General features: G+C 36.3%; 1 protein-coding gene across 3 annotated transcripts in view; it reads right to left on the bottom strand.

Moving 5' to 3' along the window:
- The window catches only part of SPEN (spen family transcriptional repressor), a 74,768-nt gene that overhangs the window by 43,153 nt on the left and 4,322 nt on the right, over positions 1-27,293 (bottom strand). The window contains exons 2-3 of one of the 3 annotated variants that reach the window (XM_024554258.4): positions 10,363-10,683; positions 6,795-7,271 (exon numbers count right to left, since the gene is read on the bottom strand). In XM_024554258.4, coding sequence (XP_024410026.2) covers positions 6,795-7,271; positions 10,363-10,683 — 798 coding nt within the window. Of the gene's footprint in view, positions 1-6,794; positions 7,272-9,105; positions 10,684-27,293 lie in introns of those variants that run through there. The other 2 variants (XM_053921094.1, XM_024554259.4) reach the window with 2 other exon arrangements.

Raw genomic sequence — 27,293 nt, 5'->3', positions numbered from 1 at the left:
CTGAAAATGAGAATTCGCATCAGCTTCTAGTCTTCAGCTCCTTACTGTGTCTGAAATGCCTCCCCCTAGGAACAAACCCGGTTAACTGGCAGCCACTTCCAGCTGCTCCTCCCTGTAGCCTGCCCAGTCACAGTGCAGAAGACCAGGCAAAAACTCTGGCAGAATAAGCAAACCTCTGGGAGGTGGCAAGCAGCCAAATCAAACTGGATGATTCCAGTTTAGGCTGGTTTGAGTCACAAATAAGCAGTTCCTAGCTTTCCCCACAATATTTAGACACACTGGCTGCCCAGGCAGCACACAATGAGCTCTCCTCATTTGCTTTCAGAACTAAGTCTACCTTGTTCTCACTTCCCTAGCAGCAGAGGATCTTAAATGAAAGCAGGGTTCCTAATACAGACTAAACATGGGTGAGCCCAGCACTTGTTTCCAAAACTGACTACCTATTACATATAACCCTATTACTGATTACTGATAACACCTATTACTGATAACACCTATACCTCTAGAAAGCCTTACTGAAACGCTGTAATACTTGACAAAAAAAGGAAAACCGGAAAGTAAATTGATCTATTTTCACATCTCTGAAGTTAAAACCACCAGAGCAATTAGAAGCAAACACTTCTATTTTCCATATTTAGAACAAAAGCTTGTGTGGCTAATATGACCCCAAACGACAGAAGGCTGTGTATAGCTTATTGCCCAATAACAAACTATACAGCAGCCTAGAAAGGAATGTGTTTTAAAAATGTGGGCTTTTCAAATGATCTCTACAGTTTGCCTGCTACTACTGATAGGAATGGGCAAAAATATTACTAATAAAATTTAAAATATATGTGTATGTATTTTAATAGTTGGTGTACTTCTCTCTAAAGCATGCTGCTGAACAGTTAGTTATTCCATGCTCCTAAACAGGCCCAAAACTGAATTAAGGAGGGAATGAGCAAATGCTTATTTGGGGGGACAGAAACAAGCACTTAATAAGCTACTCAAAGGGAGTTAAAACTTAATGTGGTTTTAAATCTAGTAGTTTTCTCCAGGATTGCATATATACTAATATGATGTCTGTTTTCTTTTTTCCATCAACCCTCTCCATCTGAGTAGGTAACTTTTAAAAAACTTAGGTACCAATATTTCAAGGAAAGAAAGTAGTTATTCATATAGTCAATAAACCACTAGTTGGCTTTTACTGAATTCTGCCACACATAAGAGTTGCAAATTTCAAGATAAAAACTTCACTTAGTAGCCAGAAAGGTTTAGAATACATTTTGTTCATAATACTGATTTTTGGCAAGACATTCTCCTTTTTTAAGTTTCAGACAATTTCAACTATCTAAAAATAAAACTGAGACAGGACTAAATTTTATAAAACAGGCAAAGAATGGCTGTAAAATTAAAAGACAAATCAGCTATTATATGGTATTTTACTTAGGTTTAAAATAAGTGCAAATATTTTCATTTTAAATGAAAATGAGGAGCAAAAAATAAACATCCCTCCTAAGAATATTATCCTTGACGGTGACTTCTTAAAGGCTTAAGAAGACCTTTACTGTTCCTCCTTGAGAGTCCTCTGAATGCTCCCCAAACAAAGACTTCACTTGTTATCCCCCAAAATCAATAAACATCTAATCATTAATTCTCACATTTGAGTTTGCCTAATTTATGTTTTCAATGGTCTCTGAGCACAGGTATCTTCTCTCTACACACTCAGAGTACCAAAAAAATCCCATTTCAACTTAAGTGATTCATCTCAAACTGATAGGTATAAACAGAGTAGCAAAGTGGGAAAAGATTGGTATTATGTAATAAAACCAATTTAATTAATTTCTACTCTTTCTTCAATCCTATGCAGCTACAAATAGAAGAGCCAGGAGGAAAAAAAAAGTCATGGTTTCTAACCACCAATTTCCCAAACATGGTTTAATTTCCTTATGTAATTTTTTTCTGACATTAAAAGGCATTATTTTAATTGTATGACTTTCTTCTGATTAAAAACAAATACAAACTATTTTGTCCCCACAAAATCTATCTAATAAGGAAGCACAGTGCAATAAAATTTTATCTCCAACTGAATCCAGAAATTATCTGCCTATTCATTATTATAAATCACTGTTGATGATAAAAGTTCAGACAAATGTGTTTTTATGATTAAACATTGTACTAATCACCACCCCCCCACACTAATTATTAATTCAACATTTTAAGAAACTTTTACTTCACATATGTAAACTGTTGCTATGCCTGACAGTTTCATAGCATATTATACAGCCAGTTAATAAAATAAGCATTCCACACTCAGTGGACTGAACGCCAGCCTGTGAACCAGAGGGTCGCCGGTTCGATTCCCAGTCAGGGCACATGCCTGGGTTGTAGGCCAGGTCTCTGGTTGGGGGGGTGTGAGGCACAACCACACGTTTATGTTTCTCTCCCTCTCTTTCTCCCTCCCTTTCCCTCTCTCTAAAAATAAACAAACTCTTTAAAAAAATAAAAAGAAAATAAGCATTCCTTCCTTCAATAAGCATTCTAAAGAAGCATACTTGTAAAATATGAGAAAAAAGGTACACTATCAATATCATTTTGATACACACAATGGCATCATTCCCTCTAACCTTTTCAGCCTCATCCTATTCTTTCGCAAGGCTGCAAGATAACAATTTTGAAAAACTTCCTACATGAACCTGAAAGGAAATTCTCTCATAACTAAAATAAACAAACTGCAAAACTTTACATTTTTGTCATATGGTAACATATGTCTGTATTAACAAATAACAACATCTAACACTGAATTTAATAACAATATCCCAGTAACGATGAACATAAGCCCAATTTTGAGATGATCTCTGCAACAACAATAAATTACCTGTGGATGTTGACTGGTTGCAAAGTAACTCATACTGTTAATACTACTGTTCTGTGTTACCTACTTTCACAATAGAAGGCAATGCTTAATTTCAGTTACAAGCTAGGGAAAAGAGATCATTTTTTCCCCATCCAAGATCAGAGACTGTTATAGCCTAATCATCTTTGGCTGAGATCAAAGTAAACAACTAAGGAAAAAGTTCAAAACTAAGCCCTGACTGATGTGGCTCAGTTGGTTGGGCGTCCTCCCACAAACAGAAAGGTCACTTTCTGGTCACTTAAAGTTCGATTCCTGATCAGGGCAGGTACCTCCATGCAGGCAGGCACATATGAGAGGCAACCTATAGATGTTTCTCTCTTACATCGATGATCCCTATCCTTCTCCCTCCCTTCCCCTCTAAAAATAAAAAATAAATAAAATCTTTTTTAAAAATTACTTTGCACCGTTTGGTGTGGCTCCACCAGTGGATTGAGCGCAAGCACTTCGAACCAAAAGGTCATGGGTTCCATTCCCAGTCAGGGCACACGCCTGGGTTGCGGGCCAGGTCCCCAATTGGGGGCGTGCAAGAGGCAACCGATAGATGTTTCTCTCTCACCCATCGATGTTTCTCTCCCTCTCCTTCTCCCTCTTCCCCTCTCTCTAAAAACTAAATAAATTTTTTAAAAGTAAAAAACTACTTTGAGATACTAGGAAAGTTTATGAATTAATTTAACTTCAACAAATTCTTCAGTTCCTTTGGCCTGTATTAAAGAAAATTCTTACAACATAATTTGGGGGAGGAGGGAAATCCAATGATAGAAAACTACAGAAATAAAGTAAATGCAACTTCAATGAAAGGCTTTTAAAATAAATGCTTTTGTGAAATTTATGTATTCAAATTTTCTTGTTGAAAGGAAAAGTGACTCCCTAAATGACCATGACAGAGAAAGAGACATATAGCAGCACAGAGCTGCATATCTAAAGTTTGCACCATGAATCCCCAGTTCTTACTAGTCAAATACTGTGAACAGTTTTGCAGAAACAGTAGGTGTACCATTTATAAGGACTTCACAACTAGATTGTCATTAATCCCATGTTTACTCATTTGAAATGCACTGCTAGGATTCTATTCATCAAAGCTGTAACAATTAAGGGAGGTGGAGGGTGATTAAATTATCAGTCAGTCATGCACAGAGAACAGAAACTTGTTTCTGTAGTGAAAACCACGCTATATATTGTCTACTATAAGTTGTTAATTTTAAGTATTTTTAAGGGACTGAGAATGTCACAGTTTCACAATCATTAAGTTTTAAAGATTACAAAAGTACCTTATTTCCAAAAGGAGAGTGAACATTCTGAATCTATGTGACATCTCAAAATATTATACTTTAAAATCAATATAATTGTAGAGGAAAAGAGGACATCTGATAAAAGGGAGGCTGAACCCAGGGATAATGGACATGCTCTGAACACCAAAGGATGTTTATTTCTGTGCACTTGCTTCAATCACAATATAATGGCCAAATCTTTTAGCTACTAACATCAATTTTGCTTTCTCCTTCCTGTTAACTAAGAATTCTATCTCAGTATTTCAACTATTTGTTGAACATGTACTCTAAAAAAGACAATATATTGGCTCTGCAGTGAGCAAAGGAATACCTGGTCCTTTTGGTTGTTAAAGGACAGTATTGAAAAGCCCATCATTAAAGTTTATCCTGGTTTTCCTAAGTCAACATAATTGGATTCTTAATACAATGTCTCTCCCACTTGTCCCTAGTTAGGCACTCTCACAGTCCAAGTTTTCCTTCTCTAAGCTACTGAAATAGCCTCCTAACCAGAATCTCTGTTTTTCCTATTCTAAGTCACCAGATGCCTTTCATAAAGCACAGATCTCAACAAGCTTATCTCCCTTCTCAAAATCCCTCATCGGTTCATCTGTGCATAAAGAATAGAACTCAAAATAATTAGTGTGGTTAAATCATCCTAAATTATCTACTATTCTCAAAACATTCTTCCACCCACTTACATCTCTTCAAGTTGTTCCTTCCACCCACTATGTTCCCAGGTCTAGCCTAAAACTCCTTTCTTTTTGTTAAAGTCCTACATATCCTTCATAGCTCTACATCATAAAAATTTCCAGACCTAAGTGAATGACACAAGAGGGAATATCCTCTATGATTGTAATGTAGTCCCCATGTAGATTTTGTAAGCTCATCCTATCTTTGCCTTTGTAGCAGTTACGTTTCTGACTGTAAGAGTCATACAACTATTCTTTTGTATAGGCACATCCAGCTCATCATATCACCTCTGGATTCAAACTTTTGAGCCTACAATCCTAAGGACCAAATCCCAAAACACTGTAACTTCGCAAAGTACAATGCCATCCTGAAGGCTGTGTATGTTTTTCCTCTAACTTCAACATCTCCATAATCAGTCAGCTTTTCAGTAAGTTTTGATCCAATGGAATGCAGTGGCATCCCTTTAATGAGGTAGATTTGGGGAAAATGACTAAAACAAAGTTCCTTAGACAATTCTATGTAGAAGAAAATGGGGCACAGCAAGATTTTATAATCACTTTATAGAGTTCAAATGAAGCTTGTCAATCATTATCTCAACAATATACAAAATGAAATCAAGAGAAGTTAAGGATTTCTCATCTATGTCACTGAGTTACAAAGCTAGAGCCAGAACCTTAATTCCTGATTTCCTAAACTAAGTGCTTGCTTCATTATATGTTACATCTTCTAAAATGTTTGAATTATACCTAGATATACATATGAATAAAATGTTTTCATTTATTATTTTGAATTAGAACATTTAGGAGGCCTAAAAGGAGTCCTTCATCAATTACATGATCATTTACTTTTCTTAAATTAAAGCTAAGCACTTTACACACATTTTTTTCATTTTGATCTTCACAATAACTTTTTAAAGCACAGTTCTTATAAAAGATGAGAAAGCTGAGGCCTAGGCGGCTTAAATAACTTGTCCAAGATTATAACAGTAGTATACTATACCATCTACCCAGATCTGTAATTTCAAATCCAGTATACCTAACCTCTAAACAATTTCCCGTTAAGATTACCTGTATTATTTTCCATCTTTAAAATAAAATGCCTTTGTAAAAAAATTCCCAAATAATGAAATCAGCTTACTCAGCCTTAGTTAACAACCAAGTAACAACCTGAATTTAAAGAAAGCTTTTTTTCTGCCCTGGCTGGTGTGGCTCAGTGGATTGAGTGCTGGCCTGTAAACCAGGGGGTCGCCGGTTCGATTCCCAGTCAGGGCACATGCCTGGGTTGTGGGCCAGGTCCCCAGTGGGGGGTGCATAGGGGCAGCCACATGCTGATGTTTCTCTCTCTCTCTCTTTCTTTCTCCCTCCCTTCCCACTCTGTCTAAAAATAAATAAACAATATATTTAAAAGAAAGAAAGAAAGCTTTTCTACTTGAGTTTATAAATTGGCTACAGCCCTGATGTTAAAATTAGTTAAAATATATTCTTAAGTTGATTTAATCATTGATAATAAATGTGTCAACAATATTACTTCGCCAATACATTTAACAAAACAGATATTGCAAATTTTAAACCAGAATTAACAGAAGTTAGTATTATACACCTAGAAAATTAACAACTTAAAAGAAATACCACATTTTCAGTGGCACAAAATCTGCTTCACACAGCTAAAGTCACCACTTTTCTTCCTTTTTGACAATTTTAATATTGGGCATCTGGAGGATAAAACAGTATTTGCAAAACATCACTTAGCCTTGGGTACTTCAGAAAATGGTTAATTCAATCACCACACACTAATCAGTTTCTTTACTCATTATATACATGATCCAAGATTACTCTCTTTTAAAAATATTACTATGCTAAAAATCATTAGCACTGATCATCAAGAATTTGTGACAATTTATTCAACAGCTTGTCTGTTATAACAAAAGGCTGTTAACCTACCTGTCACTGCTGGTACTACTGCTGCTGCTGATTGAATCGCTACTGGAGGATCTACTCCTAGAGCCGCTCCCGCTAGGGGACCTGGTGGGTCTAGATGCTTGGCTAGCCAGTCTCTGAGGAGACTGATTTCTAGATTGGGATGAATGTGGTGACCGACTCCTGCTGTGCTGGTAATTCCGCTCTGGCCTTCTGCCTCGTACCTCCCGGGTTATATCATCCCTGTAGATATCCCTGTGTACCACACTGGGCAGTGAAAACTGCTCCCGAGCCCTAGGTTCGTATCGGGGGTCATGAGCATCAAAACGGTTTGGACTTCGACTCCGAGAAGAATAATAGAGCCCATGTTGTAAAGTCCGCTCGCGAGGATCTCTATAGTAATCCTGATCGTAATGTCTTGTCCGATCAAATCCTCCCGTCCCCCGTTCATGGTGTCCATAGGCACTATGTTCATAAGCACGCTCCCTGTTATCTGAAGCCCTGCATTTTAGGAGGGGGAAAAATATTTAATCAATCAGAAAAGGGCAGGCAAAACTAAAAGCAAGTCATGCAAACATTCACTTCAGCATTGTCTGTCTCTGCAACTAACTGATCATCTTCTAAACAGCATTAACCTACTTAATAAGCAAACGCTAACAACTTTAACATTTTACTTGACTCCAAAACTTACTTTCACAGCCAGGCAATCAATGTTTTAATTGTATATTGGGCTTTCATGACTAGTGTTCTGCAAGTCACTTTTTATTAGGGACTTTGTGTACAGAAATGTGCATATGCCATCTCTTCATTTTTAAATTTCATGGAACAAGAAGAGACTATCATTTCAATATGAAAGTTCTCTATACTTTCCTCTCATTAAAATATATACAAGGCTTTTATTTACTTTGCAAATTTATTTTAGGCAAAATTGCCATGATACATTTTAACATAGTCATGAAAACCCTGTAATGAGTATGTCCCACCTATAGGAGGGCATTTTTCAAAGAAGTCTAGAAAAAAACTTTAAATGTAACTTTTTCTCATTAACTTTCGACTTCTTTGGGTAATTATAAAAATTACTAGATTGTGTAAATTGCTGTGCCCAAACAATCACATTTAATAATAAAAATGGAATCTTAAAAAACAAACAAAGAAACAAACCCACTTAGGATATCAAAATATTGGGTCGCCACATGCTATTTTATGGTAAATTTAACTAATTAAAGAATAAAGGTTATTTTATCTCCTTGTGCTATCAAATTACACGTAATTTTTAAAATGCCTATTCCATGATTCAGTTTATTACTCTATGTACTTAATGGTTACAGGAAATAGGTTGACTTAGCATTTAGCTATACTCAAGTTGCCTATGATGAAATTATACAACTTTGAGAACTGTAAGATTCTCTAAAGTTGCTATTAGCAATGGTTTAACTTTAATTTTTTTCCATAGGACGTATCTGTCAACATAAGAGTAAAAAAACTGTTGCATGTACAATTACACACATGCAATTAAAGTGTTAGTACTTAAAACTAAGTCAAATCCTACAAAGAATCTCAATTTCTCTACTTTTGTAGGAAACCAGAACTCATTTCCTGAGTCCCTAAAAGATCATCACTTGAATTTCAACTTAAGGTTAAGTTTCTTCTCAACATTATCTTTGGAACTCTTCTATCAAAAGAGATTAAGGAATTATGAAAGATATAGAAGAATTAGAATCTCTCTAATAAAGAATATCTGGCAAAAATCTTACAATACCATGTCCCCAGTACATGCCTAGATTCCAAATCTCTCCACTAATCTTCATTTTCACCCCCATTTCACTTAGTAGCAAACATACCTTCTTATACTGTTTTTGTTTTTTACAGCGATTATAAAAAGCAACTAGCATGACAAAAAATTTCAATAATAATCTTTCCTACTTAAATATATTAAATTACTTCCTCCTTTTTTATTCACTACATTTATGGAATTTGAATAGATATTTCAATGTCTAACAAACGAGGGTTTCCTTGAAACTTAAGAGAAAATTTCATAATTCTATTAGCACCCTATCAAATATTAATCACTGAAAACTTATTAATGATATAACAAGCAATAGGCAATAATAGTTCTAGGAGAATTACTACTACAACTGGTATTTTAAAAATATGCAAAGTTCTTATCCATTAAGAAGATACAGAAGGCAGGCACAAGAGCTAGCAGAGCTGAAATCTAATAGCTATTCTTTGATTCATCTATTAGTACTAAATACTTCTAAAGTTAGTGGGGAAAAAAGAGAGTTTGACGTGGGTTAGGAGAGGGGCTAATATACACAGGTCAGGACATACCAACCTTTTCCAAGTGTGGAAACACGACCTATAATCCCAATTAAATCTAGGGAGAGAATTGTGAACATAACTTCCCCAATTTTGGCCCCTCTTATGGGGGTAATCCACCTTCTTAATGGGCAAGGGTGTCAAATGATATTTAGATGAACCACAGGGAAAAAAAAAATCTTAGTGATCAGATAAAATAATTCCACTGGAAGCAAGTAGTCCCAGACAAACTGTAACTCTCAAACCCCCAGACTTCTTTCTTGAGATAGTAGACAATTATAAATTGATCCACATTCATAAAAACTTCCAGCCCTAAGTATGAATCAGGCAGCTGACAGAAGAGGAAATATCCTCTGATTCCACCAAATGAGGAAGGCACAGTTGCTCGCCAACAGTTCACCTTTGTAGCCATCCAGAACAGTCCATTTTGATTGCTGTATCCACAACTGATCGTCACCATGAGTTCAAAGCTAAAGTACCTTTAATTGGGCAGCAACTTGCTTAAGAAAGGAGATAGTAATCCTCTTCTCCTGGGCTAATGGACTCTTGACTGCATGACATCCCATACATTCCAGAAATTAGAAAAGAATGGCTATATTCCAGATTTAGGAACGTTCATCACCTCAAATTTTCCCCATTCCATCAGGAAGTGTAATTCCAACATGGAAACGGTGTAGATCCAAAATGGGAAAATCAAACACTGCCTTCATTCTTCTTCCTCCAAGTATACATTTCCAGGTTAAAGTATTGTTTGTAGAATCCAAGGGGTTGAATTATGATCTGCTAGGTTTTATGGTGACAATCCAATTCATTTGTACACTTTATATAATGAAAATTGAGAAGCAGATATTAACTTCTAAAAGAATCTGTAGGCTCTAATATTCCAGAAATATTCCATATAGTATAACCACAAAATCTGTAGCCAAATAGCTCCATCGGGTAAAAGGGATATATCCAAGGAAGGCCTTAACATCATCCAAGAGAAGAAATAATTAATTCTAGAAGACAGGTAACTCCAAAAATGATGCTGCCATACAAAATCTTCCACCACTTTTTATCTCAGGAGTAGATATCCAACCAGCTGCAGGAAGTATCCTCTATGATTCCATAAGATACCAGCCACTGGGATAGAAATCACTTCCGTTTCCAACCCAAAATAGGAAACATTGAGAATGCCCAAAACTTTAAATCCATCTGGGGCCCCTATATATGAGTTTCTGTTTCTCACCATATCAAATACAAAATACCTGCCTACAGAAACCTTGGAACTTACCCATCAAGTCTCCGCTCATAACGTCCTTCTCGTGCATGAAGTGATGGTGGGGGGCCGTAAGCAGGCCCTCCACCACCTCCTCTGAACCCAGAAACCTCTCTACTACGAGATGTTATGGAAACTGTATCATCCAATCCCCGAGCAGCACTTGGAATGGTGCCTGGTTCATTATAATCCGTGCGTAGGTCTCTATCTCCCATTTTGTTAACTGAGTTGTGAGCTTTCTGTGCACTTTTGATGTCCACAAAATCCACAAAGGCAGCCACTCCTCCTTCAGATCCCCTTTTAGGGAGAATTTTGACACTTTCCACGCGGCCATATCTGGAAAAAATAAAGTCAACATTATTGTTGCACCTCAATAATTTCCCAAAAGTATTTTCAAACTTTGTTTCTTACTTTTAGATAATTTACATTATGTATGTATCCCTATACATAATGGGGAAGGGTTACAAATTGACATTTGGCTTTTACACTCACATTTTTCTTTTTTTAAAGATTTTATTTATTTATTTTGAGAGAGAGGGGAAAGGAGGAAGAAAGAAAGAGAAACTTCAATTGGTAGCCCCCACCTGGGGACCTGGCCCTCAACCCAGGCATGAGCCCTTCCCCTGGAATAGAACCAGCAACCCTTTGGTTTGCAAACCAGTGCTCAATCCACTGAGCCACACAGGCAGGGCTGATTTTTTACGATTTAATTTTCTTTTCCAAGAGGTAAAAGAACTGCTAAAATTTGTAATTTCAGTATAATTAAAATTGTTCTTCTTTCTTTTTTTAAAAGATTTTATTTATTTATTTTTAGAGAGGGGAAGGGAGGGAGAAAGAGAGGGAGAGAAATGTCAATGTGTGGTAGCCTCTCGAGTAACCCCCACTGGGGACCTGGCCCACAACCCAGGCATGTGCCCTGACTGGGAATCGAACCAGCGACCCTTTGGTTTGTAAGCCGGCACTCAATCCATTGCGCCACACCAGCCAGGGCTAAAACTGTTTTTCATGTTAAATTAATAAGTCTAAGAAAATCTTTTGATAAACCATGTGTTCTCACTTTTATTCGAAAAAACTGTTCAATATGTATGTTAAGAAAAATTTTAGGGCACTTTTTTGTTTTGAAGCATATATGTAACTAAGTTGGAATAAAAGAATTCATGAAAATTCCACAAATTTCAGTAGGAGTTAATGTACTTGCAATTTGGCCTTTTAGAAAGACAGGCATAGCACTTTTTAAATACAGCACTCATTCCCTGACAATTGAAGGTCATAATTTCACACTTCCCCTGAAGAAGCTGTCAACATTATCAGAAAGCAGAAATTTTCTTTTTATATCTACTAGTATAGTTTAAGTTATTATCTCTCACAGAGGAAACACAATCATAAAATCCAGTTTCAAAAGGCAACTGAACTAGAACAAAATTATTTGGTGTAAATGAATTGATGAAAGGATCTTTTTAACTCCAGGGGGAAAATGACAGAAACTGAAATAGTTCTTTCCATACAAACATTAAAAAATACCTTCCAGGTTATATGAAACAGGACTTGTATCTAGAATAGAAGAAATCTTACAACTCAACATATTTTTTTTTAAACAGGCAGAACACTTTACCAAAGACATACATACAGATGGCAGAAAAAGCACAGGGAAGATGCTCAAAATCATTAGCTATTAGGAAAATGCAAATCAAAAACAAGATGACATAACACTTCACACCTACTAGGATGACTAGTATTTAAAGAAAAAAGAAAACAAAGAAAAGAACAAGTGTTGGCAAGGACGTGGAGAAATTTGAAACCTTGTATATAGCTGGTAAAACTGTAAAATGGTACAGCTGCTGTGGAAAAGTTTGGCATTTGTTCAAAAAGTTAAGCACAGAATTAACATGTGACTCAACAATTCTAATTGTAGGCATATACCCAAAAGAAATGAAAACTGGGGCTCAAACACATATGTGTAACACCATGTTCACTGCAGCATTATTCACAATTGCCAAAAGATGTAGATGCCAAGTGTCCATCAACAGAGGAACAGATAAACAAAATGTGGTGTATACATATTACAATGGAATATTATATTAAGACTTAAAAAGAAATTAAGTTTTGATACATGCTGCAACATGGATAAACCTTGAAAACGTCATACTAAATAAATTTTAAAAAGCAGGACACAAAAGGACAGTTTATGATTTCACTTATAAAAGTTATCTAGAACAGGCAAATTCACAGGACAGTAAGTAGAATATAGATTACCAGGGGCTCAGGGTAGGAAGAAATGAGGAGTTACTGCATAATGGGTAAAGGGTTTATGCACGAGAGGAAAAACATTCTAGGAATAGACAGTAGTGATGGTTATAGAAACATTGTGAATGCACTTAATGCCAGTGAGTTATACACTTAAAATGGTTAAAATAAATTTTACACTATATACATTTTACCACATACACACATACAAGGCTTATCACTAAATCCAAGGTTATGTAGATTTTTCTTTTATTGAAAAAAAAAAAGAACCCTGCCCTGGCTGTTGTGGCTCAGCGGATAGAGCGCATGCCTGCGAACCAAAATGTTGTCAGTTCGATTTCCAGCCAGGGCACACATCTGGGTTGCAGGCCAGGTCCCCAGATGGGGGAGTGTGAGAAGCATGGATAGAGATGTTTCTCTCTCACATGTTGATATTTCTCTGCCTTCCTCTCTCCCTTCCCCTCTGATAAATAAAATAAAATCTCTAAAAATAAAAAATAAAATTTTCAAAAAAGTAACATAAAGCTAAGAAATTGTGCTTGATTGCCACAAGCTTCAGTATATAACAATCTAATAGGTCTACCTTCAAAAACACAATTGAAAATACTAAATTGTTTTCTGTTGGGCCAAAAATCTTCACCATCAAAAATATTAAATTGATCAAAATACACTGTACAGTATTCTTCTACATTTTAAAGAGAGAACTTAGAAATTACATAAAATAATATAGTAAGGTTTGCTGAAATGTCTCATCTCCTTCCAACATTTGACAATTTATGTAATAAGCACTGACCATCAAATAGTAACTCCTTAAAGAATATAACTTCAGTTTGTTAATGGCTTTTGATTTTATATTCGAGAACAGTGTGATATAGTGGAGGAAAAAAGCATGAGAGTATGAGAAAAGAGACTAAGGTTCTGATCCTGACTAAACTATAAGTTAGTTATATGGTTTTTAACAGGCACTGTTCTAGACACTTGATGAATATCAAGGACCAAAGCAATGATCCCTAGTCTCATGGAATTTATTTACAACTTCTTTAAAAATTTTATTTATTTTTAGAGAAAGGGGAAGGGAGGGTAAAAGAGAGAAAGAGAAACATCGATGTGTGAGAGATTGCCTTTCGAATGCCCCCAGCTGGGGACCTGGCCCCAAAACCCAGGCATGTGTCCTAACCAGGAATCAAACTGACTACCTTTAGGTTCATAGGCCTGTGCTCAATCCACCAAGCTATACCAGCCAGGGCTTTTTACAATTTTTAAAAATTTTTTTTCTTGATTTTTTTTTTTTTGAGACATAAATAGAGGAAGGGTGGGGGGAGAGGGAAGGAGGGAGGGATTTGTTGTTCCACTTATTGATGCATTCATTGGTTGCTTCCTGTATGTGCCCCAACTGGAGACTGAACCCGCAACCTTGGCATGTGATGCTCCAACCAACTGAGCCACCTGACAGGTAAAAAGAAGATTCCTCCAATTCTACACTGTTTTCATCAACCCAGGAAAATCACTCCATAATTTCCAAAGCAACACTAATTACATAAAGCTAAAGATCATTAAGTATGCTAAAACCCAATGAATGCTCTCGATACCCTTTCTTTTCATAAGGCACCGTGTTCAACCATTACTGGGTGGGTTGTAAGTAAGAATGCGATCATTAATTTTAATCCTAGCTTCTGCAACTGACCCTACTAATAAGCAATAGCAAATAATAGCCACATACTTAGTTGCCATACATACCCTTCTAATAAAGAATCTTCTAGTCATTCCTGAAATATATTAGGTCCACTACACTGATGAGATAATACATTCAAATTCTGCAGCTACTCCCGCTTTGCCCCCATTAACTCCCAGAGTTAAAAGATCACATCTGAGTCTTTTATGATTACTGCTCTATTTCCAGGTGAAGATATCTCTTCTAAATATCAACATTGTCCTACTATTCCAGACGTTATAGGATTGTAAATAGCCTCTTACAAGAGGCATGCAATTAAACTAGACACCCACTTTCCAAAAACCACCTATTTAATCAAACTACCCATGGCTTTGAGTATTGCCCACATTTCTACCCTTTTATCCTACCACAGCCAAGCCGTTCCTTATTAAAAAGCAAATTGATCAACCCTGGCTGGTGTGGCTCAGTGGACTGAGTGCTGGCCTGCGAACCAAAGGGTTCATGGTTCAAATCTCAGTCAGGGCACATGCCTGGGTTGCAGGCCAGGTCCCCAGTATGGGGCACGGGAGAGGCAACCACACATTGATATGTCTCTTCCTCCCTTCCTCTGTCTCTAAAAATAAACAAACAATATCTTAAAGTAAATAAATAAAAAGCAAATATACAATAAGTATGGACAGACAGAAAGTGAAGCCCTGGAGGGGTTGCTAAGTTGGTTGGAGTGTCGTCCTGTACACCAAAAGGTTGTGAGTTCGATTCCCGATCAGGGGACATACTTAGGTGGCAGGTTTGATCCCCAGTAGCCGCATGTACTGGAGGCAACTGGGAGAAAAATGATCGGTGTTTCACTCTATCCCCTCTCCCCCTCTCTCTAAAATCAATGAACATATCCTCAGGTGAGAATTTAGAAGACTTTTTTTTTAAAGGAAAGAAAGTGAAGAGCAAACGAACAGGCCTTAAGGGATAATATTGATCTCTTGATCAATATTAAAGCTTGGTCAGGATGCCTATAATAGCAGAGAAAATAACTGTTTGTGTTTGTTTTTTATATTACAAGAAGATTGAAAATCATTCCGCTTTGGAACTCAGATAGTTGGGTCATAAACATATCCATTACAACCACCAAACTATCTGGAATAATGCAGTAACATCAACACTTATATCAACTTTTTGTACAAAAATGTTTTATTAAAAAATTACTATGTATAAATCAATGTTAATTTTGTTTTTTATACCAGTTACTAGAAATACTTCAAGTTTGCTAAAAGGCAGAATCAAACACTTACATTGCAAAACTCCCCACAATTTGGACATAACCAAATAAGATGGTGATATTTGTATTATGTCATATGCCTCAATGCAACTGTCAAAATGTTAAAAACAAATGTAAACTTCAGTTTTAACAATTGTCTAGAACAGTAGTTTCAACATTTTTCATTTCATGGCACACACAAACTAATTACTAAAATTCTGCAGCAGACTAAAAAATAGTATTTTTTGCCAACCTGACCAAAAAAATAGGTATAATTTTGATTCATTCACAGTGGGTGGCTATTGTTGTGTTAGCTGTTGTCATTTTTTAATTTGACAATCTAAGGGGAAAGAGGTCAGTGCCCCTGACTAAATAGTCAGATATTACATGTCTTCAAAATTCTTGTGGTACACCAGTTGAAAATTGCTGGTCCAGAATGACAAAGATAAATTTAAGATTTAAATTGTTAGCATGACAATGATAAATTAAAAGTTAATAGTTTTATTCTATCCAAAGACAAATATCAAAAATTTATATAAACCCAAAGAAAACAGGGAGGAAATATTTGCAAATTATGTAATAAGGAACTCTTACAACTCAACAATGAAAAAGACAAAATGTAATTTTAAAATGAGCAAAGTATATAAATACATATTTCTCTAAAGAAGATACACAAACAGCTAATAAGCCTATGAAAATTTGCTCAACAACTTGTCCTTAGGGAAATACAAACCAAAATCACAATGAGATTCCATTTTCACATCCACTAGGATAGCTAAAATAAAAAAGACAGTAAGTGATGATGAAGAGAAAAGAAAAATCTAAACCCTAATACATTGCTGGTGAGATTGTAAAGTGGTGCAGCCACTTTGGAAAACAGTTAAGCAGTTCCTCAAAATGTTTAACTAGAATTACCTTATAACCTAGCAACTCCAACTCCTGGATTTATTACACAAGAAAAGTGAAAACGTATGTCCAAATAAAAACAGGTACAGAAATATTCATAGTAGCATTATTCATAATAGCCAAAACTGGAAACAATCAAAATATCCAACAACTGATGAATGGATTTTAAAACATGGTATGTCCGTATAATGGAATTGTTCAGCAATTAAAAAAAAAAATGAAGTTCTAATACATACTATACAACATGGATGAAAACATTATGTTAAGTGAAAGAAGTCAGTCACATATTGAGTAATTCCCTAAGAAAGAAAGGTTCAAAACAGGTGAATTCACAGAAAAAGAAGTAAATTACTGGCTGCTAAAGGCTGGGGAGAAGGGAGAAAGGAGAGCTAATAGGTGTGGGGTTTCATTCTGCAGTGACGAAAATGTTCTGAGATTAGTGGTGATGGTTGCAAAACTCTGTGAATATACTAAAAACACCTGAATTATACACTGTAAAAGGATGAATTTTATGCCATGTAAATTATACTTCAATAAAAGGGTTATTAAAAGAAAAGGACAAAACAGTATTATGTCACTGCCCTTTAGTGCAAAAGATTTTATATCTCCTTCAGTCATAAGCATCTACAGTATCTCAATATAAATCAACCATATGTCACATTTCTGCAACTGGGCACATTTGGAAGACATTTTCTATTTCGAGCATGCCTGACTGGGAGCAAGCCACTTACGACAGCCAAGATCTGCATCTTCATTTCATGGTTATACAGAATTCTTTCAAAAAATCTGTTGTGAAATAAATTTATGTATAAGGTGGATTTATAAACCATTCTTAAATAATTAACATATTCCTCTTCTAATCACTCTATCTTTTGACTAAGCACAAGTAATTCCTAAAGATGACAAAAAAAAAGTTAAAGCCAGCAAAAGGCAGTCAACCACAGAGCCCTAGTCTCATTTTAGAAAAAGCTGATACCCTGAGGGGGTTTTCTAGGAGAGGGATGGAGGGGTATTAAAGGAAAGGGGAGAGGAAGAATGATTTGTAATGGTTTGTCCACTTCTCTGCCCCCGTATAATGTGTGTATTAGTTTACTGTATGCTCATGGGTCTAGGAAAGACTCTCAGCATGAGGTAAAATCCCTAAGTCATAAAGGAAAAGACCACATAAAAATTAGAGCTCCTAAATAGCAAAATATAGTCAAAGGACAAATGGGGGGAAAAACACTTGTAACACATGAAAATTAAATGATTTCTTAAATATACAAACAGTTCTTTCAAACCACAGCAGACAGAAGCTCAAGCAAAAAACAAGCAAAATAACTGAATAGGAATTCTTTAGAAATACAGACATACACACAAATGATAAACACTAAAAAACTACTCAGTTACAGTTAAAATTTTGAAAATCTAAATTTTAAAAGAAAGTACCATATATAACACAAAAACCTAAATTTTAATATCTATTTAATGATAATTAGCCAGAGTGTAAGAAAATAGGCACTTTCACAATACTGTGTGCAGGAGTAATATAAATTAGACACCTCTTAGAAAGACAATGTAATTATAACTAGTAAGAACTGAGAACACATCGTCAGAAATTCCATTTATAGGAGTTTATCATATGTGTATAATTACATGTATCTGTGAACAGTGTACAAGAATGCTTACTATAGCACTGCTTGTAACAGTAAAAAAACAAAGCGTCATTCCACTTTGTCTTACAAATTTGACTGCTCTAAGTACCTAGTATAAGTAGAATCATACAATACTTGTCCTTCTGTGACTGCCTTATTTCATTTAGCATAATGTCTTCAAGGTTCATCCATGTCATACCATATGCCAGAATTCCCTTTCTAAGGCTGAAAAATACTCCACTGTGTGTATTCTATTTATCATACACCTAATACGGACATTCTGTTTATCCATTTATGGGTCATGGACAGTAGGGTTGCTTCCATCTTTTGGCTATTGTGAATAATGCTGCTATGGAACATAATTGATTTTTTATATTAAAAAAACTACTTAGCTGTAGACACAACCTGGGAACAGGAGCTGCTTTTTCCATCAAACCAGGAACCTTCTTTCTCTATCATAGGAGGATGGCGAGAACTCATTTCTTCAGACTTTTACCTACCCATGCCCAACAGAAAATAAACTAGTAAGGGCAGACTCTAATTGTGTTGAGAATTGTTATCCTGCATTATTAAGGCTAAATAATGAGACTCAACTTCATATGTCTCCATCAGACTCCATGTAGCTATTTCCTTTGCACCATCAGTTGACCTTTAAAATGGGTTCTAACTTTAATAGAATTTAAAGTCTTGCCCTGGCTGGTGTGGTTCAGTGGCTTGAGCGCCAGCCTTCGAACCAAAGTGTCACCAGTTCGATTCCCAGTCAGGCATATGCCTGGGTTGCAGGCCAGGTCCCCAGTAGGGGGCATGCAAGAGGCAACTACACACTGATTATTTCTCTCTCTCTCTCTTTCTCCCTCCCTTCCCCTCTCTCAAAATAAATAAACAAAATCTTTTTTTAAAAAAGTTGGGTCCACCTACGTAACAGAAGTTAGTATGTGTTAATGGTATTTCATTCTAACTATGGATGTATTTGAAATTCATTTCATTGAAAGAATTCAAGTTGACTAAAAGAAACAACCTTAAATCTAAAGATTCCATGATTTTTAGGATGAAACAGGGGAAAGAGGAAGAATGTAAAAGCAGAAAAAAATACCCATGATAAAAGCAGCAGTTCTAGTCATCTAAATTTACAACAAGGAAAAGGTGGGGAGGGAAGGTGTCACAGGACACAACATCTTTTGCATTTTCTAGTCTTAAGGCTTTTTAGTAATTTTAACTTTTTCACCTCAACCTTTTTATGTCCAAGCTAAAATTAGTACTTAATATGCTGTTAGCATTCTATTCTTAACCTAAGAATTTGTCTAAACCACTGGTACTTTTAACCTTTTTATGCCACAGACTGCTACGACAGTCCATTGAAACCTATAAACCCCTTGTCGGAATAAAATACAATGCATGGAATTACAAAAAAAAACAATTATGTTGACAATTATCAAAATATTTAAAAATAATCCCATTTATGAACTTATAGGAAACATAGAACGCAAAAGGCAATGTTGATATATACCACAGGACAAGAATATCATCAGCAAAACACACACTACGAGAAACTCTACAGAACAATCAAACTGGTTTCCAAAAAGTTAAGTTGTAAGGAGAGAGATTAAAACCTATACATTAAAAGTCCAGGCCCCAGCTGGTGTAGCTCAGTGGATTGAGCGCAGGCCTGTGAACCAAAGGGTCGCCAGTTTGATTCCCAGTCAGGGCACATACCTGCGATGTGGGCCAGGTAGGGCCCCAGTAGGGGGTGCACAAGAGGCAATCCCACATTGATGTTTCTCTCCCTCTGTTTCTCCATCCCTTCCCCTGTCTCTAAAAATAAATAAATAAATAAAATCTTTTTTTAAAAAGTCCCAACGTCCATCAATAATAAACAAATTGCAGTATCCTGACTGCTGCTGCTGCTGGTTACAAGGAAAACCTGCCTGCATTTCCTTCTTTCTCTTTTTTTTTTTCCCTTAATTTTTTAGAGAGGGAGAGAAACATAGATGTGAGAGAGGAACATGGATCAGTTGACTCTCATACATTCCCTGACTGGGGACCAAATCCACAACCCAGGTATGTGCCCTGACTGGGAGTCAAACCCACAACACTTCTTTTGTTTACTGGGCTACACTCCAAATGTGCCACACTAGCCAGGGCCTGCCTACATTTCCTAAAATTTAACACAGGTACATTTCACTGTATGCAAATTATACATCACAATTAATATCTGTATCTTATTTAGAGTCTGAGTTTAAAAAGAAGAGATTCTAAAAAAAATTATGAATTTGAATAATGACTGGGTATTTGAAGTAGGGATGCACCATAGTATTATACATCTTTAAACAGTGCTTCTCATTTAATTTATAAATAAAACGTCTGGGATCTACTTCAAAATAATACAAACTATACAAAACTCCAATATTCTGGGACTTGTGTCAAAGAATAAGGGTCTTAATTCACCAAGGAACCCCTTAGGTGGGGGCCAAGAGTAATGTAGAAAGAAGAGAAAAACAAAAGTTGAGTGCAGCTACTATGGAAAACAGTATGGAAGCTCCTCAGAAAGTTAGAAATAGAACTAACATATGATCCAGCAATGCCACTTCTGAGTATCCAAACAAAACAAAAATACTACTTCAAAAAAAATACATGCATTCCATGTTCATTCATTGCAGCAGCATTATTTACAATAGCTAAGATATGAAAACAACCTAAGATTTATCTACTACTGAGGAATGGATAAAGATGCGATATATAGTGGAATACTATCCAGCCATAAAAAGGAAATCTTGTTATTTGTGAACACATGAATGAACCTTGAGGGCATTCATGTGTTCACTAAGTGAAATAAGCTTAGTGAAATAAATCAGACAGAGAAAAACAAATATATGACCTCGCTTATATGTGAAATCTAAAAAAATAAATAAATAAATAAATAAAAACAGAACAAAAACAAACTCCTAGAACGGATCGGAGACAGAAGTGGGAGAAAGAAAGGAGGTTAAAAGATACAAACTTCCAGTTATACAATAAACAAGTCATGGGGATATAATGTACAGCATGGTGACTATAGTTAATAATACTGTATTGTATATCTGAAAGTTGCTGAAAGTAAATCTTAAAAGTCATCATTACAAGGAAAAAAATTTTGTAAGTATGTACAACAATCGATGTTTAACTAGACTTACTGTGGCGATCACTCTGAAATGTATATAAACATCAAGTCATTACAACTGAAGCTAATATAATGTTACATGTGAATTATAACTCAATATAAAAAATAAATTTTAAAAAAAGAGAAGAAGTAAGTTTGAGCTCAATGAAGTTTTAAAGAAGGTAAGGCCAGGGCAAAATTTTGCTGAAAACCCCACAAAGTGACTGAAATCCAAATAAATGAAGCAATAATGATTCCTAATATTATTCCTAAGAAACAAACTCCCTTCTCACTAACCCCTCCTCTATGTGACTCAGCATATAATGAAGCTCACAATGATCCAGTAATTGAGCTCACATCACAAGAGTCAGTGGTGGAAGTACAACCAAAATTCAAATTTTAAGAGGGAGGTAGTTCTAATCTGCTTAAAAATGGCACCAGAGGCAGGTGATCATTTATCCAAAAGTTGTCTCCTATGAGAGAAAAAAATTAAAGGCAAATCACTTCTAGTCCCACCTTTCTTTCCTTGCCTGCTCCTCCCCACAAATGCTGGTTTCCAAATAAGAGTAGTTAAGGTTAAGAGGAAGGGGATTAGATACAGAAGCAGCAAGAGCAATGTGTTCAGAAGTGCCAGAGGTGGCAGAGATGGTAGAGATGAAGGAGGCAAAGTGGTTGGGATTTTAGTTACATTGAGAACATAACTGATAGGGCAAATGAATAAATATACTGAGAATAATGGGAGTCAGGATTCTAAATCTGAGGGGACTTACACAGAAATGGGAAAGTTATAGTCTTCATTGTACTGAAACATGTAAACCCAGAGTTTTGTAATGTATGATATAGAAGTACACGTATTGTGTATATATATGTTCACATGTGCACACACATATCATCTTAGCTCTGTAGCAATGTAAAACTGAGCACCCAGATTTTGGTTTGTAAATACCATCCATCCTACACTAAAAGGAACCAGGACTTCTTAGAGAAACTGCTGATTCCAGGACTGGGGCAGGGAAAGCACAAAATGAGCCTTTGTTGTGCCATAAAGAAATGCTTAAAGAATGATGAGACATCAAAAGGGCACAGTAGCCAGTTTGAAGCTCCTTCCCACTGGTTAAATCTAGGATGATTTACATTTCAAAATAAATAAGGTTTGGACTAAAGCCCACTGAAAAAATCAAAATCATGAGATTTCTTATCCACAGTAGAATAACTATAGAAGGAATCACTGTAAAAGATGATCATTTGTCAATAATAGATAAATCAGGCAAGAGTTACCAATGGAAGCTAAAGCTGGTAGGTATAGGCTTGATGATAAAAGAGACTGTCAGCGTAGTATTAAAATGTCTTCCCATAAAATGCTAATAAAATCAAAGGGGAAAATGGTAAATACACTAACTTGACTAAGTGATTGAAGTTAACATCACCTGTACTAGGATGTATATATACTGTTTACATCCTTATACAATACTGAGATGGGCAAAGAATCACTTCTGTGGTATTCTTGCCAAGAATGCATGACCTGATCTAATCATGAGGTAATACTAGATAGACACAGGTGGAGGGTCATCCTGCAGAATGAAACAGGATTGAGTGTTGGCCTGTGAACTGAAAGGTCACCGGTTCAATTCCCAGTCAAGGCACATGCCTGGGTTGTGGGCCAGGTCCCCAGTTGGGATATGCAAGAGGCAACCAACTGATCTCTCTCATGCATTGATGTTTCTCTCCCTCTCTTCCTCCCTTCCTTTCTCCCTCCCTTCCCAAATAAATAAAATCTTTTTTAAAATATAAAAGATAAAAACTAATTAAAAAAAAAGAAATACCTACTCTCTTTAAGACTAGCAGGCACAGCCCTGACCAGCGTGTCTCGGTTGAGGGAAGACCTGCCAGTTCCATTCCCAGTCAGGGAATATGCCGGAGTTGCTGGCCAGGTCCCTGGTTTGGGGCATGTGCGGGAGGCAGCTGACCAATGTTTCTCTCACACACTGATGTTTCTCTGTCTTTCTCCCTTCCCCCTCTCTAAAAATAAATAAATAATATCTTTTTTAAAAAGGACTATATCAGGCACATCCATGCGAATTAGGGTAAGAATGAAAAATTGTTCCAGACTGATGAAATAAGACAACCAAAGGCAACCCATGGTGCTGGCTGGGATCCTAGACCAATAAGGAAAAAGAGATCGTTGGAATGGCTGCCATCATCTGAATGGGGTCTATGGATTGGGTAGTAGTCTTGTGCCAATGCTGATTTTCTGCCTGGGAAGACTGTATCATGTAATGCAGGAAATGGCCCTTGTTTTGGGGAGGTATACACTAGAAATTTTAAGGAATGTAGGATATCATGACAGAAAAAGATAAGACAGTAATGGAACAAATGTGACAAAATGTTAACAATGGGGAATTTGGGTAAAGGGGATGTGGGGATTCTCTGCACTATTTCTGAACTATTTGAAAATTAACGTTAAATGAAAAAAAAGCGCAGGAAGGAAAGAAGTGAATCTAGATGTGAAGAGGTCTTCTTTCTGGTGTAGCAAATGCCATCTTTTCAAAGAGACCTTCCTCATCACCCCTACTCCCATTACTCTCTATCCCCTCCTTTGCTTTATTATTTTTTTTCTCATAATGCAAGATCAGCATGGTTATTGGTTGATGGGGTTGAGGGTGAGATTCGTTAATTATTTTTCTATGTTTCTGAACTCTCCGAGGCAGAACTTTCTAAAATATATCTACAACACCTATCAGTCATATAGTAATATACATGTACATCTTCATTAATGCATTAAATAAAAGTATCTAACAGCAGGTCTAATAGTTACTGTAACTTCCAAGCTGTGATGAGCACAAATGAGATCTATAACTGCAATGTGAAATATGAAAATACAACTGGATTAGTGTTGATGGAGAAATCACAGGTACATACCACCGCCTTTTTTTTTTTGAGAGAGAGAGAGATCAAGGGAAACATCAGTGTGAGAGAGAAACATCAGCTGGTTGCTCTCCATACATGCCGGACTGGGGACCAAACCTGAAACCCAGGCATGTGCCATGACCAAGAATTGAACTGGCGACCTTTCGGTTTGAGGGACAAAGCCCAACCAAATGAGCCACACCTGCAGACAGGGGCAATACTACCATTTTATAATTGAAGGAAATACTAAATTCTGGTAACAGGTCAGTGAAAATAATGATATAATACTTTCCTATCCAAGTTTAAGTACCTCTTCCTAAATTCTGGTCTAAATGGTAATAGTTTTCATTGAAGATTCTAACATCCTTTGATATCATAAAGTGATAAACTTTTTATCTTTATTTTAATCCAAGGAGACTTTTAACTAATCGTGAATGCTAAAGACACTGAATGCTAATTCAGTAAATTATGCTTTACTGAAGACAGCATTTTTAAAAATAGATGGTTGAGACAAAAAAAATAATCATAATCTACTACCTACCAATGTATTGATTTATAAAGACAAAATCACTATAAGCCAAATGTAGTTTTGTAAAATGTAAATTTTTTATATATTTATTTTTAGAGAAAGGGAGGGAGAAATAGAGGGAGAGAAACATCAATATCTTGTTGCCTCTTACGTGCGCCCCAACTGGGGACCTGGCCCACAACCCAGGCATGTTGCACCCTGACTGTGAATCGAACCAGCAACCTTTTGGTTTGCAGGCCAGCACTCAATCCACTGAGCCACACCAGCCAGGGCCCAAAATATTTTTGAGAATAATACAAATGTCCTAGTTTTTAAAGCAAAGGAATAAAATGATGGGGTGAAGGTTTTAAAAAAAATAATCGAGTCAATTTTAAGATTCAAAGAAACTGCCCTGGCTGGTATGACTCAGTTGATTGGAGCATCATCCCTTACACCAAAGGGTGCAGGTTTGATTCCTAGTCAGGGCACGTAGCTAGGTTGGGGATTCAATACCCAGTAAGGGCACCTGCAAGAGGCAATCAATCAGTGTTTCTCTCTCACACTGATGTTCTCTCTCTCTCTCTCTTTCCCTCCCTCCCCCACCTTTCTCCCCCTCCCTCTCTCTCTAAGAGCAATGGAAAAAAAAAAATCCTCAGATAAGGATTAAAAAGAAAGGAACTACAAATGTATTATAGTATATGTAAAAGTATATATACTGTGTATAAACATGAATAGAAATGTAACAAAGTCAATATAAGGTATAAAGAGAAAAATCTTCATTTCATTTGTCAATGTTCTCAAGTAACTCAAACTCAGTTTATCTAATATATAGACACAAAGACATACACATACCCCCAGAGTTTAATGCTAAGAAGTATATAGGACAAGCAATAACTGTTTCTCATTTGAATTTTCCAACAAATATTCCTTAAGTGTAAGAATTGAAGCAGTTTGTTATATAATAAATACCTTTACATGTGCTAGATTTCAATTCATCTCTATACTCAAAATGAAATCTTAAATAATTAAATTTAAGAATTCACTAAATTTAAGTTACAAGGTTCTCCCCACCCCCCAATATTTTACTTATTTTTAGACAGAGGGGAAGGAGGGAGAAAGAGAGAGGGAAACATCAATGTGTGGTTGCCTCTCATGCACCCCCTACTGTGGACCTGGCCTGCAACCCAGGCATGTGCCCTGAATGGGAATCCAACCTACTACCCTTAGGTTCGCAGGCTGGCGCTCAATCCAGTGAGCCACAGCAGCCAGGGCTGTTACAGTTTTATAGAGACATTCCATTGAGGTTTTTTTAAGATGTTTATAATTTTCACCTTACAACACAGAGAGACATGTAGAAGGGAAAATCTGAATATCGCAATACTTTAAAATTACACAAAAAACATCATTTTACTGCAAAGCATGAGATTCCACACACTAAAATCAGCTAGATGGTACACAAAATTTATATGGTTTCTAATAAAATAATTAAACATTCTTATTGGTTTACACAGTAGTGTATGCTACTTTCATTCAAATTATGAATTGCTGTATGGCAAATACTAACAAGTTAAAAATAAACAAATAGTATAATTTAGGAATTTAACTATAGAAAAATGTTACTTTATTTAGTCTCCTTATTCACCAGACTACTACATGTGTGTTTCAAGGTGCTGAACAACAATTATTCCAAATCATCCAATAATGAAATTTAGGAGCCCAGGTTTAATAAAACTGAAGGTATCTGCCAACTACAATGTTCACTCTAAACACTGCGTACTAGTTAACTACAGATCAAACACTACAGATTCTTTTTTAGAAGGAAAAAGAGACAACTGGCGTAGCTCAGTGGGTTGAGCATCATCCTGCAAAGCCAAAGGTCACTGGTTGGATTCCAGGTCAAGGCACATGCCTGGGTTTCGGGTCAGGCCCCTGATTGTGTACAGGAGGCAACCAACCGATGTCTCTCTCCCTCTCCTTCCCTTCCCTCTAAAAGTAAATAAATAAGTGTTTTAAAAACTAAAAGCAGAGAAATACAGTCTCTGGTTAAATATGCTAGTTTTCATAAAACATTTCAAATATTCTTTTTGCCCTGGCTGGTTTGGCTCAGAGGATTAAGCACTAGCCTGAGAACCAAAGGGTTGCCAGTTCGATTCCCAGTCAGGGCCCATGCCTATGTTGTGCGCCAGGTCCCCAGTTGGGGGCACACAAGAGGCAACCACACACTGATGTTTCCCTCTTTCCCTCCCTTTCTCTAAAAATAAATAAAATCTTTTTTTTAATTCTAATTTTTTTTTAATTTAAGCAAAATGTCAAACTATGGGGGAAGTGAGGCTTGGAATACTTGAAAGAACTTCCACATTACTGCTATCTTTACAATTTCTAAATAAATATTCTCAAAGCATTAGTGCTCACAAGGTTAAAAATGTCTCATAAATCAAGCCTGAAATCGCTCCATAACCACACCAAACAACACAGTGCTCAAACAATTAAGAGTCTTCAATAAAGGTAGGTAGTTGGGAAAAGGTGGCCTCTACACAAGTCAAACACCATCTTCTTCCTGGCACTGAGCCCTATGTTTTCCTCTAATCTACCTGCTGGAGGCATTCTACTCACGAAATAAAATAACATTTCAATCATTCTGTATTAATCTTTTAGTGCTATTTTTCGAGATAACTCTGATAGTCCTA

The sequence above is a fragment of the Desmodus rotundus genome, chromosome 3, assembly GCF_022682495.2.
Source record: "Desmodus rotundus isolate HL8 chromosome 3, HLdesRot8A.1, whole genome shotgun sequence".
Classification (NCBI taxonomy): domain Eukaryota; kingdom Metazoa; phylum Chordata; class Mammalia; order Chiroptera; family Phyllostomidae; genus Desmodus; species Desmodus rotundus.
This window is presented reverse-complemented; position numbering and strand designations above follow the sequence as displayed.